The 19,841-nt window shown below is 46.0% G+C and overlaps 1 protein-coding gene across 1 annotated transcript in view; it reads right to left on the reverse strand.

Moving 5' to 3' along the window:
* SH3BGRL2 (SH3 domain binding glutamate rich protein like 2) overlaps window positions 1-13,554 on the reverse strand; it is a 53,758-nt gene extending 40,204 nt beyond the window's left edge. The window contains exon 1 of the mRNA XM_084754096.1: window positions 13,327-13,554. Coding sequence (XP_084610222.1) covers window positions 13,327-13,371 — 45 coding nt within the window. The 5' untranslated portion in view covers window positions 13,372-13,554. The remainder of the gene's footprint in view (window positions 1-13,326) is intronic.
* Window positions 13,555-19,841: the final 6,287 nt, after the last annotated feature.

The raw sequence follows: 19,841 nt of genomic DNA on the forward strand, positions 1-19,841 counted from the left end.
CAATGCTGCTATGACGAGGGGAGGCGCCAGGACAGCAGGACTTCTTCACTCGCCTCAGGAAGAGAGGCCATCATATTATGTTTTTGTGACACAGACATCTCACAGCACGTAAAACACACTTGCTCAAAATCTCCAAACCTCTGTTAACTCAACAAAGAGGGTTTCAGACCATAATCCAATCATGGAATCCAGTCGAAATTAGCTTTAATGAGCAGTGTCCGCTGCAGGTCTTCCTAAGGCTGGGGCCAACCTAATTCAGTATCTGCTATCTGATGTGACAGCGGTTCTTCCCTCAGAGGAACCCTAACCGCTCATTTAAAGCTGAGGAATCACAAAGACAAGAGAACGATGACTGCACAGAACTTAAATGGCATCCCTACTAGTAACAGCGGCTGTGACTTCAACAAGCTCCCCCAGCTTTAGAACTGTGAGCTGTGAGATACAGGGAGAGAAAGACCCCCTCAGCCTCCTTGCCTGTTGGGACACAAGAGCCAAGACCCAAAGCCAGATCTTTCTGTTCTATTTCCAGGCATCGGCCTACTTGCATCACATGAATTTCTTCTCTCAAGCTTAACGAGTCCTGAGAGTAAACTACATATAAAGAACCTGACCACAGAGAGAGATGGGCGAGCATGAGAGCGCAAGAGTCTTGAATGGTTACTCACTTATATCTGGACACTAGCCCAAGGGGCATGTCTGATGAAAGTCTTCACTTACCAGGAAGGTGGGACAGAGGGGAGGACATCCTATTGGGACTCTAGGTGAGAGAAGCATGGGAGAATGGGGAAACAGAAGGATCCAGAGGGTCCTAGAAACCTACAAGAATATTATGACGGGTGGATCTGGGCCCAGGGATCCTAATCAAACTATGGCACCAGCCAAGGACAATACATGCAGTAAACTTTGAACCCTTGACTTTCACACGAACCCTAGTGCCCCATATTTGACCATGTCCCCTGGATGGGGAGGCCTGATGGCACTCAGAGGAAGGATAGCAGGCTACCAAGAAGAGACTTGATACCCTATGAGCATATACAGGGGGAGGAGGTCCCCCTCAATCACACCATAGGGGAGGGGAGTAAGGGGAAAATGGGAGGGAAGGGGGAATGGGAGGATACATGGGATGGGATAACCATTGAGATGTAATATGAATAAATTAACAAAATATAAAAATAAATAGTTTTGAACAGTTAATGGAGCAGAGGAGGCTCTTCAGTAATTATTCCTGCCCTCCTCCTCCTTCTGCCTTCCAGGGTATGTTGGTCACACCTTTCCCCTTGCACTAGAAGGCTGCCCATACGCCTGCAGGCCTTCTTCACCAACAGCCTGACTGCCTCCACTTCCTACCTCCTCACTGAGGCTGCCCCTTGACTACTGTTTTTTGTTTGTTTGTTTTAGGTTTATTTATTATTAAGTATACAGTGCTCTGCCTGCATGTACACCTGCAGGCCAGAAGAGGGCATCAGATCTTATAGTGATCAGGCCATGGAAACTCATTCTCTCAGAACTGAAGGTCCAGGTAGAAAAGAGGAGGGCGCCCCTCTCCACCACCACCCAGCCCAGAAGATCACCTAGTGCTCAAAGGCCCCAGTATATCAAATTATCTCTGCCCTTCACCCCATCTCTGGGCTCCAGAGATCCTATCAATCTCTCTTCTCCTTCTTTACCTCACTCCCCTCCATCCCATCGCACCCTCCCCAATTTGACACATGAAGTCAGTTCTACCTGGCTTTGTCACACACAGCAACACAATCGTATTTTAGGCAAATCACACATTTAAGTTTCTTGTCACCAGGCAAACACTAAACTGTCCATTCAGCTATTCTCCCTTCCTCCACTGGAATAGAGACAGCAAACAGGAATGACTACTGCATCTCTTTACTTCAGGGACTACAAACAGTAAGCACAAGGTTGTAGGAACCAGGCCCAACTAGGCTGCCTGCCTGTCTTGCTGTTTCATGTCCTGTTTCTAGCAGCTTCCATGTCTGTGTTTATCTTGGTTAGCTAGTCATGTTTACTGCTCTGAGAACGCGTCTCTCCCTTCCTTGAGACTTTTCCTCCTGTGTGCGATTACCTCTTGAGGGATTTCACCTGGGAAGGGGAATTCCTGTTTTGCTGCCTATAAGAATGCTCCTTGGAACTCTGGGAGGAGAATAATAAACCGCTGCCGAGGCTGCGGCTGCTGCTTTCTTAGCACGAAGTACCCGCTGTGTTATTGTGCGCGCGCGCGTGTGTGTGTGTGTGTGTGCGCGCCCCATGAGTTAAATCCGCAGTCCCTCGCCCTCGACTCGGTACTACGGTGGCGCGGGCGCCACACAAGGCCCCTTGGTACTTCCTCCACGTAGTAGGCACTATTACTGTTATGAAGCCTTACCTTCCTGTTTCCAACCACATCCCCTTCAGCATTTGCCAGTTTCTGCAGAAGAAGAGCCACTGCTTTCTCCTGCCCTACGGACACGGTGCCTATAATTACCTGCTGTGCAACCAAGTGGGGACTCGGGCTGCCCCATCTCATTGTAAAGATCAAGCCTGCACACTGCAGTTATTCTGGTCAGCTTGATGGTTCAGCACAACACACGTTCTCCCAGTATCCAGTCAGGGGATCTTCTGGGGGCAACATGGCAATGAAGAAAGCATAGGACACAAAACTAAAGGGCAATGAGCTGACTGCTCTCAGCATAAGAAACCCTGTTGTTTCGTACGCCCATCTACAGATGGGCAGAACAAATCAGTTTAGAGGATGCTTAGAAGGATTAAATAGAAAAACACAACCCATCTCTCAAGACAGGAACTGAAGCAGAAATCCTCAGGAATGCTGCTTACCAGCTTGCTTCCTTGGACTGGCTCAGCTTCTTTTACACAGCTCAAGACTACCTGCCTGAGTGGGCTGCTGGGTCCTCCTACTTAAATTAGCAGTTGAGAAAATGCTCCAGAGGCCCTTCCTCCATTGAGGTTTCCTCTTCCCATGTGACTCTAGTTTGCATCCAGTTGACAACATGAGGCAGCACATTCACCCTTCACCAGTGGCACCTCTGATGCTGAGAGCCACTGCCTTACCCATGCTGTGCACAGCCTATCCCACAGGTAAGTGTTGGGGCTGAACATAAAACCAATCTAAATTTAAGTATGTTGACACATACTCAACACGAGTGCCTATTCTTTTTTTTTTTTAATACAGTAAAGTGTAGTGCTGCAAAGTTAGCGCAGTTGGCAAAATGCTCATTGTGCAAACTCTCAAGTCTGCACAATGTTGGGGTTCAGTCTCCAGAACCCATCTGAGAAGTCTAAGTGGTGGTCCATTCTTGTGAACCTTGGCTCTAGTATGGCAGAAAAAGGCAGATCCCCGGGGCTGGCCAATCAGTCTGCCTAGCCTGCTCAGTGAGAGACCAGCCACAGAAAACAAACAAAACAAAACAAACAAAAAATAAAATGGAGACTGATGGTCCTGAGAATGCCATGAACTAAGCAGCCCCATCCCATTCCTGTTGGGCTATGTGGCTATGCTGGCTGCTACTGTTTTCTTTGCTTTGTTTTTTTATTTCAGACTGGAATGCAGCAGTGGCTGCTGCCTTACATATGACATTTACCAAACACCACTGATCTTACCTGTCAAGCAAGTTACTTAACTGGGTCTTTTATTCTCAACCCTTCACTCAGCGCACCAGATCTAAGATGGCAAAATGCCACTTCCAGGCATTGGGCCACCACCCACTGGGAAGTAGGAACTGCCCTTAGTCAGAATCAGCTACTTCAGTCACAGCCAGCACTGTGCTGCTCCTCTGGGAGGTCCAGAGTGGTGCTGGCCAGAGGCCACCAAGGTCCACAACAATACAGACACACCCAGATGCACACCTCACCCTGTGCCTGACCGACAGGGGTCAGTTCCAGGAAACCCCTCCTTAAGTTCTGCCAGGTACTGAGCCAGTCCTGAACAGTCAGAGTCCCTCAGGAATAAGCTGTCATGGTGACAGAAGGACCAACGAAAACTGTCAGGTTTGGGGCAACAGGCAGCACGTGACTACATCACAGACCCCAAAGTGCCTCTGTAGGTAGACAGGCCTGTGATTCAGCTTTCAACTCCACAGCAAAGTTGTCAGGGTCCACAAAGGAAACGTTCAATTAAAAACTTTTCTGAGTTTGATTTCTTTTTTAACGTGGGGGGCGGGGAGGGAGAAAAGCAACCTACTCTACAAGAGATAACACTTCTAACTCTAAGTTCCGACAAGCAGCTCCTGAGTCAGCAGCAGCTGGAGGGGGCAGGCAAGGGGACACAGATAAGCCTATTAAGGGAGGAGACAGAGGGAGGCTGCAGGAACACAGATTATTCAGTAGGCAGCTGACTCAGCCTTCCAGGCTCCTCTCCCACCTCTCCAAAGGCCAGTCATCCCCCAAGCCTAGGCTATGGCACCTGCTGATCAGTCCAAAACCTCCGACCATACAGCTCAATGGCACACGCTTAAGCTACAACTAGGAAGAAGACCCCCGCCCCCCAAGGCAGGGTCAGAAGCAGGAGATTTCCCTTAAATGTATCAGTCAATTTACCACTGGTGTGTGTGTGTGTGTGTGTGTGTGTGTGTGTGTGTGTGTGTGTGTGTGTGTGTGTGTAACTTTTACCAAGGCGTGGTGGCGCACGCCTTTAATCCCAGCACTCAGAAAGCAGGGGCAAGCAGATCACTGTGAGTTCAAGGACAGCCTGCTCTACAAAGCGAGTCCAGGACAGCCAAGGCTACACAGAGAGACCTTGTCTCGAAAAACAAAAGAAACAAACAAACTGAGATATATGTGTGTATATATCTATAACATTTATATATTTTATTATATATAATTATATATGTGTGTATATATTTTATTTTATGTATTTGCTTAGAGGTTTGAGGTCCACTTCAGGCTGTCCCAACAGTTCAGCATTTTTTAACAAGGTGCTTTACTCTGACACATCATGGCAGAAGAGGGAACATGCATATGGCAAAGATAGGAAACCACAGCTCATAAGCAAACTAGGGTCACATGAAAACTACATTCATGCGTTCCTAGGGCGGGCCCCAGATGACCATTCGACCCCTTCCCACTAAGCCCCATTCCCTCTGACAGCCACTAGGGGACAAACCGCCTTCCAAGCCATAGCAACACACAAAAAGCAGATTTTCACTAAATGCATAATTTGGGAAGTTGAAATTCTCTTTTTGCATACTGGATAAGCAATACAAGATCAACCTTAGAAAAGTAATGACCACACAATGTGACTTAAGTCAGAATGTAAGTGTCTCACTCTGCAGCTGCAAGTAGCCCTAAGCCAGGAAACGAGTTCTCACCAAAGGGCTGCCAAGGCCCTGGAGGGTCACCTTCCAGCTCAGAGTTACAAACTGACCGTTTTCAGTTCTTTTTTTTTTTTTTTTAACCCCCTACATGTTCTAAAGATCATCTTAAAATTTGGATTTGAAAGATGGGGTCACTAACTGGAAGACAAGTAAGAGAGATTTTTATCATGTATTTCTATTAGAAAGGAGGATGAAGGAGGATTTGGGGGCAGAGAAGCTGACAGAATTTGATAAATTGAACAGAAAGGCCAAAACACACACATGGGACAGGGTATGGCTGCAGGAGAGTGAGTGTGAGACAGGACACAGTTCTTGTTCCTAAACCTACAGAGCTGTAATGAACCTACGTGCTCCGAGTGTGGTCAGATGGTCATTTGTTTTGAAATATTTTAGTGTGTTGTTTGATACACGTATAGAGTATATTTTGGTCACATGCACTCTCCATTATCCTCACTCATCTCCCTCTCTCTCACTGAACCCTTTCTTCTTTCCAACGAGTTCTCCTCCTGCTTTCAAGCCATGTGTGCATGTACGTGTGTACATGTGTGTGCATGTGTATGCATGTGTGCATGTATATGTGTACATGTGTGTGCATGTGTATGCATGTGTGCATGTACGTGTGTACATGTGTGTGCATGTATGTGTGTGCATGTGTGTGCATGTGTATGCATGTGTGCATGTACGTGTGTATACATATTTTGTCTCATGGTGTGTTGTCGTGTGTGTGTGTGTGTGTGTGTGTGTGTGTGTGTGTGTGTGTCCGTCCCACTGGGCTTAATGAAGGTGCAAGTGGGAGACCGTTCGCTGACGCAGGGGCCTCCAGCTGCTATACCCCTGAAGAAAACGCCTCCCTCTCCTCTAACAGTCTGCTGAGTTTTTATAAACTGACTTTTGGCAAGAGAATGATTTCTTGATCTCATTTTTAAAATCTGGATTTCAAAATATAATACTTAACATTTCTATATATATAATGATCAGTAAATCAGGACAACTTTTATTTTAAGCAGCAAAATCTCTTGATAAATACAGACTTTCTATTCTGTCATGCTGTTCTAATCTGAGAAAAGCGTAATTCATTTAAAAACTTGTTGTAAAACTAAGTATTAAAAACCTTAAATGTGCTGGAGAGATTACTTAGTGACAAAGTACTCCCTGCAAACATCTAAGGACCTGGTGTTTGCATCTCCAGCACTTGTGTTTAAAAACAAAATCAAAAAAGCCAGGCATGTTGACTACTACTGTAATCCCAGCGCAGGGAGAGACAAGAGGAGCCAGGAGGGTCTCTGACCTTCCCTGGCCAGGCTGGCAATTCTCTCACAAAAAGTATGGTGGAGCGTGATAAAGGCAGTCACCCAAGATTGACCTGGGGCCTCCACATTCCCATGTGTGAACTGCTACGCGCTCGCGCGCGCACACACACACACACACACACGTGCACACATGGACACAAACGTGCACGCACACAGCATACACAAAAAGAAATCCCATCTACTTAGGAGCTCGCTCTGCTTTCCACTGAACTTGTGAGTCTTTTTCACAATAGTAGCTCTCTTTTTCTGTCTTTTTCTTTTTTTAACTGAAAAACAAAACAAGATTCATGTAGTCTTACATTCCGCCTGGGGTGTGGAAACCACCCTGAACTTCCTATCACAAATACTTGTCAAGATGTAGCCTAACTAGATGGTTTGAAATCCTGACTCTAAGTCTCTAAACACAAATGGATTCAAAAGTCCCTAATTTCACAAAAGAATCCATGCCTTGATTACACTCATATGGGCAAAATTAAATGTCCTGGTAAAATGGAAAGAAGTGTCAAAATTGGGATACACTAAAATGCACTAGGACACCTAAGGCCAGGCCGTCCCTAGCGACGACAGTAAATCTCCGTTCGGAACAGCAAGCCTCACGCACAGACAATGTCCATACAACTTGCTATCTAGCTGCTAACTTTAAAGTATAAGAAACCTGCCTAGATCTCTCCGAGTAACGAAAAAAATTCTATTAGTCTATAGGTCAACCCTCAGACCGGACAGGCTCTAGACTGCATTAAGTGAACCTCAAAGATACTGAAGTACCGACTTCTACTACCAGCGAATGTGACTTTATTTGGAAGCAGGACCTTTGTATCAGATGCTCCTTAGGATGAGGTCGTTAAATTAGGGCCCTACTGCAACATGCCTAACTCAAAAAAATGGGCACTTTGAACACCAAGACAGACACAGGCATGTACAAACACACGGGCTGTCACGGCGGCATATCTACAAGACAAGACATGCCAACAGCTGCCAGCAGACCCCAGGAGCAGAGTCTCCCTCTCACAGTTCTCAGAAGGCCAAATGTGGATGCCGGGCGTGGGGGCGTGGTGGCCCTCATCTTTAATCCCAGCACTCGGGAGGCGGGAGGCAGAGGTAGGTGGATCACTGTGCGTTCGAGGCCAGCCTGGTGTACAAAGTGAGTCCAGGACAGCCAAGGCTACACAGAGAAACCCTGTCTAGGGGTCGGGGATTGGGGAGGCAGCCAACCGTGCAAACTCCAGCCTCCATCAGCAAGAAGACTGAGAACTATATTGATCAAATGAAGCCCCACAGCCCTGGGAAACAAATGCAGCCTCTCCTGGTCTTCACCACGCCCTTGGGCCCTCAGGTTATTCCTGCCGCTTTTCATCACTTCTTGCACAAGCTCATTCTGAAGCCTGCTCCTCACTCCTGCTCCAGTGCCCTGCAGCACTATTTTTGGTCAGGGAGCCACCGACTCATAGGGTAGCTCTTTGTACAGATATACCTACAAACCACAGGATGTCAGCCTCCCCAACACACACACACACACACACACACACACACACACACACACACACACACAGAGTCAGGTCTCTTCAGCCTCTTCCTCTGTGAGGTGACAATAACTATCTTGCCATAGGACAGTGAAGATCCAAGAAGGTAGAGGTCCTCAAGAGCCAGCTCCTGTGAGGGTCAAGCATCTTAGCAGAGTCCAGTTACTGCGCACGATCACGTCCTGACTTTACCACTTTTGACCTCTTTCCGGAGGCTTTCTCAGAGAAGAGCTTCACTGAACACACTCTGTCGGGAAGCAACAGCTTGAACTGGTAATTGCACGCTTAAGATAATAATCATTCATAGCAGCGAGGACACGTTGCACAGCTGCAAAGAGCGAGGCAGCTTTGTCTGTCCTCCCCTTCATACCCACCCTCACTTTAAAACAATGTGCTGGTCACAGCAAGCTCTCCATCTCCACGCTTTCCTTCCAGTGTCTTCACCTCTTCTGTCCCCAAGTGCTGACTCTCCATCATACAGAGATGCAGGATGTACTGGCACGTAGCCCCTTTCCTGCCTCACAACAGCATCCCTTGAGCCACCGGCATTCCTCCCTAACTGCACAGCTTGCATGCCAAGTCTGAGCTTGATGATTTAGGCCAGGTCTAGTCTCCTGACCATCCTCGTCTATAGGGTCACCGGACTTGGTACCAGGCTAGGGCTCAGTGGGTAAGAGTCTTTGCTGCAAAGCATGAGGACCTGGGTTTGGATTTCAACACTTCCTAAAGAGCCAGGGGAGCCCTTGCACACACCTGTGACCCCAGTGCTATGGGCAGCGGAGATAGGAGGGTTGCTGGCTACCAGCCTAGCTCCAGGTTCAACGGAAGTCCCTGTCCCAAAGAAACAGGGAGGAGAATAATAAAGCAGGACGCCTATGTCCTCCTCCTCTGGCCTCTGCGCGCCAACACATACAGCGGCACACATGTGCACACATACACAGAGCGAGACTTAGTTTTCAGTGTTTAAAATAAGCAAGTGCATCGATCGATCTGGCTTCCAGTTTCATCTCATTGTGCACTAACTGCATAAATGACATGAGGGCAAATCACTTCACCTCCATGCCCAGGTCTCCTTCTGTGTAAACCTGTGTGGTTGGATTTCACTTGTGTGTATCTGGGGTCCCTTCCAAAACGCAGCTGAGCCACGGAACCTTATCGGATGCAAAAGCACAGCTCTCGCCTCAACCACGACTCTATTTGGTTTTTGGTGAAGTTCAGCCTATGACAAGCAGGAAAAGAGTCTTCTAGAAATCTCATACCTGGAGTCCACCCTTGAAGGGCAGTAACCTGCTAGCTGAAGGACAAAAGGCTCCAAGCAGCAGACAGGCTGCAGATACTAAAACCATCTCCAAGATGCTGAACACTGTGGGGTATGAACTGACAGGCTTCCTCTGGGGACTTGAGAGAGTCCACCTTGTCATCGAAAGACGTCCACAGGGCCATCACCTGCTCATCCCTCCTCCCCAAGCACCTCCAGATCGAGCCTAATAAAATGGGCTCGGGAGTCCTCTCCCACACTCCTCTCCCTGGCTGGCCGCCTCCACATGCATATTTTATGATTCTAGCATATCCCCGCCGTATCCTACATCCGGCAATGCATCCCTCCGCTGACTGTGACATTCTGCCTAGCAAGAATGTTCCCAAGAGGTGTGTCCTTGATCTGCAGGCTACTCCTGAAGGTTTCACCTTTCCGGGCTGATGTGCTCACATGGTCAGGAACAGAGACCGCACCCTTTACTCTCCTAGGCTTTGGTGCAAGACCAAGGACAAAGCTGGGCAGGTAGGGGCAGGACTGTAGAGAGTTTTGGTTCCTTTAAAAACCTAGTTATGGAGCTGGGCATGGTGGAACACACCTTTAATCCCAGCACTTGGGAGGCAGAGGCAGGCAAATCACTGTAAGTTTGAGGCCAGCGTAGTCTACAAAAGTGAGTCCAGTTCACCCAGGGCTACCCAGAGAAATGCTGTCTCCAAAACAAAACAAAAGTTTGGACCTGGGTTTGGATTTCAACACCTTCCTAAAGAGCCAGTTATGGACCAGAAGTGATGACGCCGGCCTTTAATCCCAGTAGTCAGGAGGCAGAGGCCTCTGTGAGTTTGAGGCCTGTCTAATCTACAAAGTGAATCCAGGATAGCCAGGGTGGTTACACAGAAACCCTGTCTTGAAAACCAATACATACATACATACATACATACATACATACATACCTAATTATGTTATGTCAACATGTTTGTTTTAATCCCGTTGTGCTTCGGATCGTCTACAGCAACAGACTATTTGCCTAGTGCCTGAGCTTCTGCCAGCTGAAGGTAGTTTAATTCTGGGGAGACTAGAGAGGTTACAAAAAGACCAGAGCCCCAAAAGAGGGGTGTGGCCGTTCCTCCTGCTGGTTACTGCTCCTGCTCCTCTACGGTTGCTGGCTTGTCAAGTGGTCAACAGAGGAGACAAGGAGAAATTGCAGCTATCCCAACAAGATGAAAAGTGGACTTACCCCAAGGAACCCAATGCCCCTGCTCAGCAGGAAGTAGTCTAACCTTCTGTTTCTCCTACCTGGTGTTGGGGTGTGGGAAAGGACTGAGTTGGAGAAAGGTGGTAGACATAAGAAGCCAAATAAAATAGACAAAAACTATAACAGCAACAACAACAAAGTCAACAGCAGACCAAAGCAAATCCACAAAAACAACCTTTTAATAGTAAAGTCACATTAGCATATTTCCTGGATGAAGTTGCCAATGCCTCCCTGTTGGGTACAAATACAGAATAAATTAATATCTTAAATGACCTTTCATGGCTCTATTTTCTTAGAGCTGAATAAAATGTCCTCACTGTGACAGTCACATGTCCATGGTATAATGCGGTATATTTTTTTATTTCCTAGTAACAACAGGCTTCGCCTGGAGCTGAGGAGGATGAGCAGGCCCTCACTCCTTCATCCTAGTCACTCCTACTGCTAATACTGCAGAGCTCAGGGAACCACAAAAAAGGAGGATTTGCTCTAAACAGTGTGCTTAAATGTCCTGCCGACTGGACTTAACTAGGTTTAATTCCTGTCACATTCCCGCCTTGTGGTTTAACACACTTTAGCTAAAACCAAGTTGGCTTGGGAATAACACTGTTCTTCAGTGTATTTGCCAGTCACAGGTGGGAAGAGAATAAACAGTGCCACCAGTCAACACTGCTAGAAGAACACACAGCATTCCCACAAACCCTTAATATCGCCTGAAGTTGTAAGTACCATTTTCCCTCCCCAGCCATGAGTTCACCTGCACACCTTCCTAAGGCTAAGAAATCAATATTCTTGCAGATAAGCATAAATTGTATACAGCCTAAGATATCAATATTAAAGACAAAGCATACATGAAGTAGGAGGTAATGTTACAAAAATGGGGAGACTCAGTGACTACTTGTAGGACCTGAAAAGAGTAAGTTTTCAAACAGCAGAGGGAAATGAATAATTAGTGTTTACCAGCTGTGTCTATGTGGTGACTGAGCGTAACCTCCCAATCAAACGAAACCACATCAGACCATGAGGATCTGAGTCTCAGTTAAAAAAAAAAAAAGAAAGAAAGAAAAGTGGAAAAACGCCACTTTGAAGTTAACCACTATCCTGTTCAAACGAAATAAGCTGTTATGGGCATTCACCCACATTTACTCAACTGACAGGCAAAGCATTTTTAAAAGGCAGCACAATTGTGGGTGCTTCAAAAATCCTTCATGGTACAGGAGAGAAACTAGGGTGGAGCTGAGGCACTACTGCCCCCACTACCCTGGCCACTGGTTTCCTCCGTTTAGTTCCATGTGCCTAGCATTAAACCTAAACTTAAGTCACACAGTAGGCAGGCAACAAATGTCTATGTGTTAATGGAATTGGTGAAAATGAGATACAGGATGCAGAGTCCGTCTCGATACACGGTGGATAAGACAGGGAAATTGCCTTTGACTCTCCCAACACAACTGCAGATCAACACCACAGCACATCCCTTCCACAGTCAATAAACTGCTCCTGAAATAATTGCTGAAGCCGGTAAGTTCATGGTAAGACCAAAAGCTCTTCTGTACGGAATACATTTAAATCTGTCTGGGAAATATCACGTTCCGTGAAGCTCAGCTCTAACCAGGAAAAGCCCGTAAAAGTCACCTATGACTAAGCAATGGGAAAAATCGGAAACGTTAAGAGTTTGAGAACCACAGCACCCCTGCACATGCAGACACACTAGCATTTCTCCGACTCTTGTCTCTAGTGAAAAGTGGGGGTCCTTGTGGTAAAAATTTGGGTTAAAAGTTTCAGTGGTTTGCAGGGATTTTTCAAGCAGTATTTTATTTCACCACTACTTAAATCCTAGCACAATCTGCCTACTGGGCAGGCAACCAGGCAGACTAAACTTTGAAACAATCATTCTTGTCCTTTCTTCTGTATTTGATTAAGTAGCTCATAATCAGACGTTTGGAGATGTAGTTTAACTTTTAACCAAGAAAATCAAGTCTTAATAATCACATAAAACATACGCACTACATGTGTCTTAGTCAGTGGGGTGTCTCGCATACCTCTGCATTATTCCTTGAAGTATGAGGTCTCTAGCTACTTAATTCTTTTAAAGAATATCCCTAAAAGAATTTAACACTCTATTAACAGAATAGCTAAAGACAGAAAACACAATTTATACATTCTTAAAATAAATGTACCACAGCACCGGGGGAACGGACAAATGCACACAGGTTTACTTACAAATGTAAAAGTATTTGTAACAGCCTAGGCTAAAAAGCGATAATTAAAACAAATAACTCCAGTCCAACAGAACAAGGGTAGTTTGCTGTTCTCTTTGCTCACGTGTAAAACTTAAAAAAAAAAAAAAAATACATGGACTTGTTGTGGACGAGAAAGTGAAGAGCAATTTTTTTTTAAACGCGTTTCCTTCAGACGCCAGATCAGCAAATCAAAGTAGTCTCAACTCCCATAGAAAACATAAGCCGACGATCGTCCCACGTCGGGAATCTCTAAACTCAGCAAAGGGACGCCGCGGAGCTTACAGCTGCGGCAGGGGACTCGCTCCCCTGGCTCCCCTCGCGGGGCGTGCGAGCCCGGCGCGTCCACCGGGTCCGAGCCTGGCGGTTACCTGCCCGCGCGTCTCCCACGAGCGCACGCGCCGCGCGTTTCCCGCGATCCCGCCCGCCCCGCTCACCGCTACGAAGCCCGAGGACGAGGCGACGAACACGCGGACCACCATCCTCTCGCTGCGCCGGGGACCGCCGCTGACACGGACGCGGAGACTAAAAGCGGCTCACGAGCGACCGTCGGAGAGGACCGCCGAGACGCGTCTCGCTCCCGCCGCTCCGCGGATGAAAGCCCAGCGCCTCCGCCGCGGGCTGAGCGGGAGGCGAGGGTGGGGCCAGGCGGCCGCGGGGCCTGACGGGAGTTGTAGTTTCCGTTGCACCCAACGTGACTAGCTACTGGGCTCCCTACAATCTGCCTCCTGCTTCCCATGAATTAATGAATTAATCGTACACCCAGTTGACTCAGGAAGGACCCTTAAATGGGAGAAGCTACGTGCTGGGAATCCAGCTTGCAAAGGCAAAAACAAACTAGACAAAGGGCTGGGTGCAGAGTCCAAGCTTGGGCTTTGAATGCGGTGGAGACGGGTGGAGCATCCTCCGCTAGAAGCAGCTACAGGGCTGCTGAGACCTACTGTACTGCGTCAGAGCTGCCTTGCGCAGGCACGCCCCAGAGTCTGGGCAGCTCAAGGGTTCAGACATGTGACAGTAGGTTGATCTGGGTTTTTTGTTTGTTTCGTTTTGTTTTGTTTTCTGCAGCCCTGAAAACTGTAGAAAGAGTTTTTCTTTTTCTTTCCCCTTTTTCTTTTCTTTTTTCTCCCTGGAAGTGGTTTTATTGTGCAGCCCAGCCTGGCCTGAAACTCACTTTGCTCCTTCAAACATGCATCACCATGCCTAGTTTGTAAAAGGAATCTCTTAGGTAAATGAAACAGGCTTTCTCCTTTATTCTAAAGACACTGAAAATTGGAAACCCAGATGAGAACAAGACCGATATTTTATTTTTCTTTGCAAGACTGTAATTTTAGGAGAGAAAAAAACAAAATAAGTGCCGAGAGAAATGAAAATCCTCTTATCAACACTGGAATCAGAACCCACCCACCTCAACTCCTACTCTGCACAATGGCTTTGCCTCTGTGCACCTACTGATATTTACAGTTGAGCCAAATCTGTGCCTTTTGTTGCTGTTGTTTTTTTTTTTTTTTTTTTAATCACTGTGCATTCCAGTGCAGTATCCCTGGAGGATACCATTAAAGAGAAAGCTTTCATGTCGTAGCTAAGAGGTTACGAATAGCTCTTTAGCAGGTTGTTTTTTGCTTGGCTAATGCTCAAGCCACTCAAAGTTTTGTGGAAGGGAACGGTTTTTCTCACAGAACTGTATTTACTTTCTTCCTTTCAGCAGGGGACTTTAGCAGCAGCGTCTGGGAATGAGGCTAATTAATTCTAGAGAGAAGGAAATTCGTGATGAAGTCTCCCTCCTTTGCAAGTTTGTGGCACAGATAGTTGCTTGAAGGACTTTTTGGTTTTTAAGTTCATTAATATTTCAAGTTTCCAGCCTCTCCTGTTGCTTATGTTTTAAACAGTTTTATTTATATTTATGTTTTGTTAGTGTGCATCCATTTAGCACAGCACACTTGTGGGGGTCATGGGGCAACTTGTGGGAGTTTCTCCTTCTACCATGTGAACCAGGATTAGCAGCAAGCCCCTCTACCCACTGAGCCATCTCGCTGGCCCTTCTACTGCTTGTCTTTTGTTTTGTTTTGTTTTGTTTTGTTTTTGTTTTTGTTTTTCCAGACAGGGTTTCTCTGGGTAGCTTTGGCTGTCCTAGACTCACTTTATAGACCAGGCTGGCTTTGAACTCACATCAATCCATCTGCCTCTGCCTCACAAGTGCTGAGATTAAAGGCATGTGCCACCTCCGCCTGGTCCGATACTGCTTGTCTTAATCTACTTTTGTCATAGGCCTCTTTAAACTTAGTAGAGTAAAAGAGTATACAATCCTGATGGGACTTTATTTTTTTCATGTTAAAAATTCAATTATAAGTTCTGCTGTACTTAGTAACACTTTGTTAATGTTCTTTAACTTTGCAATTAACATGGTAATAAATGCATATAAAACATGAAATAATTTTCAAAGAAGTAGATACATGTTTCCTGTATAAATATGGGTCTTTACCAAAAAACAAACAAAACAACACCCTTTTTCTGCAGTGTGGAATTAATGTAACAGTGAAGATAAACAGCCTAACAAATGAACTCAGAATCACTCTGAGCAAAATGGATTTAAAAAAAAAAGAAAATGACCAAGTCATTTCCTCAGTCAGCAAATTGGAACCAGAACTGAGGAAATCAGACAGCATGAAGTTGTGACATAGAACTCACAGCTTTGAGGAGCTGTGTTAGTCATTTCCCTGTGACTGTGGCAAATCACCTGGGATAACTTAACAAGGGCAAAGGTCAGCCAGATGTGATAACATGGACCTGTTATCCCACCACTTGGAGACCAAGGAAGAGGAGGAGGAGGAGGTGAGGCCAGAAAGCAAAGCAAAGGAAAAGGGGGCTGGATCTCAGCATGCCTCCAAAGCCATGCCCATAGTGGCTTATTCCCTCCATGAAACCTCGCCCCCTAAAAGTCCCACTGTATCCGAGTAGAGCCCCACAGACTGGAGGCCAAGGCTTCAGAGCATGAGCCGTTGGGAGACGGGCACAATCCTAGCCGTAACTGAAGCCATGTCTGGTTGGCTGTTTCCTACGAGCCAGAGTAGCTAGAGGAGCACACCAGTAAGAGGGGTGACAGTGAAGCAGACTGGGAGTGACAGATGCTTCAGAAAATAGCCCTGGCAGTGCTGTAACCTACAGCCTGGTTTGTTTTTACAAATAAAGTTTTATCGGTGCATATTCCATATTATTAATGGCAGAACATGAGAGACTCCATGACCCTCCTGGGCAGATGCTTTCACTACTTTACAGAGACAGCTTGCCAATCTGGTTCTGGCTAAACAGGTTCTGCTATTACTGACGGGAGGAGGGTAGGGACACACCTTTGTCTATATCATAAATCCTCTGACTGGCTTAAGGCACTACAAGTGGCTTTTGTTTTGCACGAAGAACCCAAACAATTTTATGATTCATCTGTAACAGTCCAAGGACTATTTGAGGATTATTGTGATGATAACTTTTTTCCAGTTTAGTTTTTTTTTTTTAAAGTATTTTTAGAGATTACATGCAGCACACAAAATATATTCTCAAGACAGGAACCAAGTGAGGAAAGTAGAGACCTAGAATTTAAAAACACAAAGCTGGAGGGGTGCCTTGGAGCTACTTAGATGCTGGTCTATAAATAGAACAGGCAGGTAAAAGCTGATGACGAGACTCAGGAAGCCGAGTGGCTCAAAAGCTGCTGCCTTGTCACGTTGGGTTTGCTGTCCCCCATGGATCATGGTAGATGGCCCGCCAAGATCCTTAGCACCTCAAGGAGAAAACCAGGGGCCCTTTATCCCTAATGAAGCTGATGGGTTCTTTCTCAAAAAGACTACAGAGGACGTGACACTATCCCAAATGGGCGGCAGGGCTTGCCAATACATCCTGGTCCATCAAGTTCCTCACTCAGGATGTTACTTGCGGGGGCGGGGGGGGGGGGGTTGAAAGGGTAGTAGAAATGCGATGGGGGATGCTGCGATGCAGAGACGGAGATGAGAAGCATTATGTACTTTGGGGCAAGAAGAGGTTGAAAATAACGGATGAGGAGAGAAGAGGAGAGGAAGCTGGCGCAGGGTGGAAAGCACTGTGACTGAGAGACGTGAGCTAACAGACTGCATGGCCTCACTTTCACTCTTCGCTTTCACGAATCCATGTCTGTCAGCTCCCACACTTGCGTTGCTGCTTCCCAGCCCCTCTCCTGTCTCTTGCACTGGCATAAGGAGGTCCCTCGTCCTAAAGAGAACAGGACACTCCGGAAAGCAGTAAGTAATGCTCCTTTGGGATTCTGCCAGTGGCATAAACAGGGGAGGTGAGGCTGAGAGACATATATTCGTATAGCTTTAGGACCCAGCAGCATGAGGAACAGAACAGACAGTACCGAACATACAATTTACATACTTGTGTAAAATATTCTGAATTGTTTCGACGTCATCTTGGTCTTTACTGATGCACTGAGACTAAACCATCTGCCTGTAACTCCGCCCTCCTCTAGCACTTACATAAGCACGTGCCTACACACACAGACATAAAGACACACATAACTAGACATGAAAATAGCTGCTTACTGCCTAAATAGTTCTAGGTGACACAGACTATAGGAATTTCTAATACTCTAAATTTTAGTTACTAGTCTGCTATTTTGTAAATAATTGCCATGTTACAATAAACATAACATTTTGCATTTAAGTTCTAGTTGAATTCAGAAATTATCTTTGATTCCACAGAAATACATTGCTAGTGACTTTTGTGAATTCAATTTAATTTCTCATTATGCCAGGCTTATAAAGGCCATTTATGACAATTGGAACAGCAAAAGTATAAGAAGTTTATATAGAGACACGAGTATAGAAAATTAAATTTTGTAGCAATTATATTTTTATTATTTTTCTGAAGTTTTGAAAGACATTCTAGATAAAAAATTATGAACACTTCGTGTTAGTGCATTTTTTTTTTTAAAGACAGAAGGAGTCTCATACAGCCTGGGGTGGCTTCAAGCTGATGTCCCTATCTCTACCCTTCCTAATGCTAGAATTTCAGGCATATACCACTATGCCTGGCTTTTTTTTTTTTTTTTTTAGTGCTTTTTAATACCAGAAGATGTACAATTTTGGAAAGAATAACAGGGTCTTCTTTTAATTCCTTACCTCTTTCCTAAAAGTAAAACCAAAAGGGAAAATAGAACAAAAAAACAACTTGACATGAGTTCAATGCTACTCCTCAGTAATTAGTCTCCGTCTCTATCCACTCATTCCGGGGCAGTTTAAGTAGCAGGTACCACCGTGCACTGCCCGACACTCCCTCCAGAGCAGCCAGGGCTTTGGGTTAAAACTGCATCCTTCTGCACTGTGTGGAAAAGTTCGTTAACCCCTTCTTCAGAGAGCAACATAGGGAAACAAACGATTTGTCATTTTATTCCCTGTCTACATTTGCTAGAAACAGATCAGCCTGTTTAATTTAGTTCAAATCATTTGTTGAGTACCTGACTCCCAGCAGTAACCCATCAAACTCCTCTCTTCATCCATTTTTAATGATTTTCAAGTCCAGAAAAAAAAATGTTAATAGTGTTTCTGTGTTCTTATCTTAAGTGAGAGCTGCATGTGATTCCGCTGAAAAGAATCTCTGTAGTATGAGCAAAAGTTGCTAGTAGAAAAGTCCATGGTGGTTAAAAACAACCCCTCTCTTCTCTTTGCTACATTTTGCCTTTGTTCATTTGTTAGTAGCTTAGGGGTGTGGGTGTGGGTGTGTATGCACACCGCGCATGTACCAGGGAGTCAAATTCGGAGGACTGCCAGTGCAGGGGAAATGGCATTTTTTCAGTAGTGAGTAGAAACCTGTCGGTCTTAAAGACAGACTTCTCTGTTCCCCCATCCACCTCCATGTCAGGCTCCATGTCAGCCTGACCTGGCCAGACTTGACAAACCTGAAGCAACAGTAGTGACATCGAGTTCTTCCATTAAAATAATAGCAACAACAGTGTGTACAGAAAGATGCAAAGAACCGGAATTTATCTCTCACATTTCTGCAGGCTGGCAGCTCCCAATCAAAGCACCAGCAGCCTTAGTGCCCAGTGAAGGAGAAAGCCTGTTTCCTGCCTCATGATGAGATTCTATCATTTTCACCTGACATAGATGAAGGGGCTCACTAGCTGCCCACAGAACAAGTACTACTCCTCTCTCCTCCTCCTCCTCCTCCTCCTCCTCCTCCTCCTCCTCCTCCTCCTCCTCCTCCTCTTTTCCTTCTGTCAATCAAGAGAGTAGAAAGACAGATCATGTGGTAATGTGCTTGCTACATAAGCAGGAGGTCCTGACCTCATTTGCAATCCTAGGGCTGAGGAGGCAGAGACAAGTGGATTCCTGGGATACCCTAGGAAGGCAGCCTAGCCTATCACAAAATACAGGAAACCTCCTCAGAAGCTACACCCATGAGTGACCTCTAGCCTCCATATGCATGTACATGGTCTTAATTTAATCTACACTTGAACACCCCCCAACATCAAACAGTTTCATCTAAGATTATATTCAACCTATAAGTTAGGGGTAGGGACACAATTCTACGCATTCCTGTGAGTGTCTAAGATGAGTTAGTAACTATAAGGTCCATTACTCTGTTGTTTGAGCCTACCATGAAATCTTGGTAGCTGGGTCACTATGGAGAAAAGAGGGATTTAAGATCACACACAGGGCTGGAGGTTCCGCAGCATGGCACCTGTGCTGAGGAAGCCCAGTGAGAGAAAGAGAATGCATGATAAAAACAGGCCCAGAGAGACTGGATGTTCACAATCCCTTCATAACACATACCCCGCACACACACACCCCCTCACCCCCTCCCCCCCCACACCCCAACACCCTGCGCGCCCAAGAGTTCTACCCCTGAGCTACATCCCAGCAAGGGCCCCCAACAGTCCGTCCCTCAACACTGCCACCCTAAAACCAAGAACCCTGGGAGTGGA

Source organism: Acomys minous (genome assembly GCF_964271855.1).
Source record: "Acomys minous genome assembly, chromosome: 13".
Classification (NCBI taxonomy): Eukaryota; Metazoa; Chordata; class Mammalia; order Rodentia; family Muridae; genus Acomys; species Acomys minous.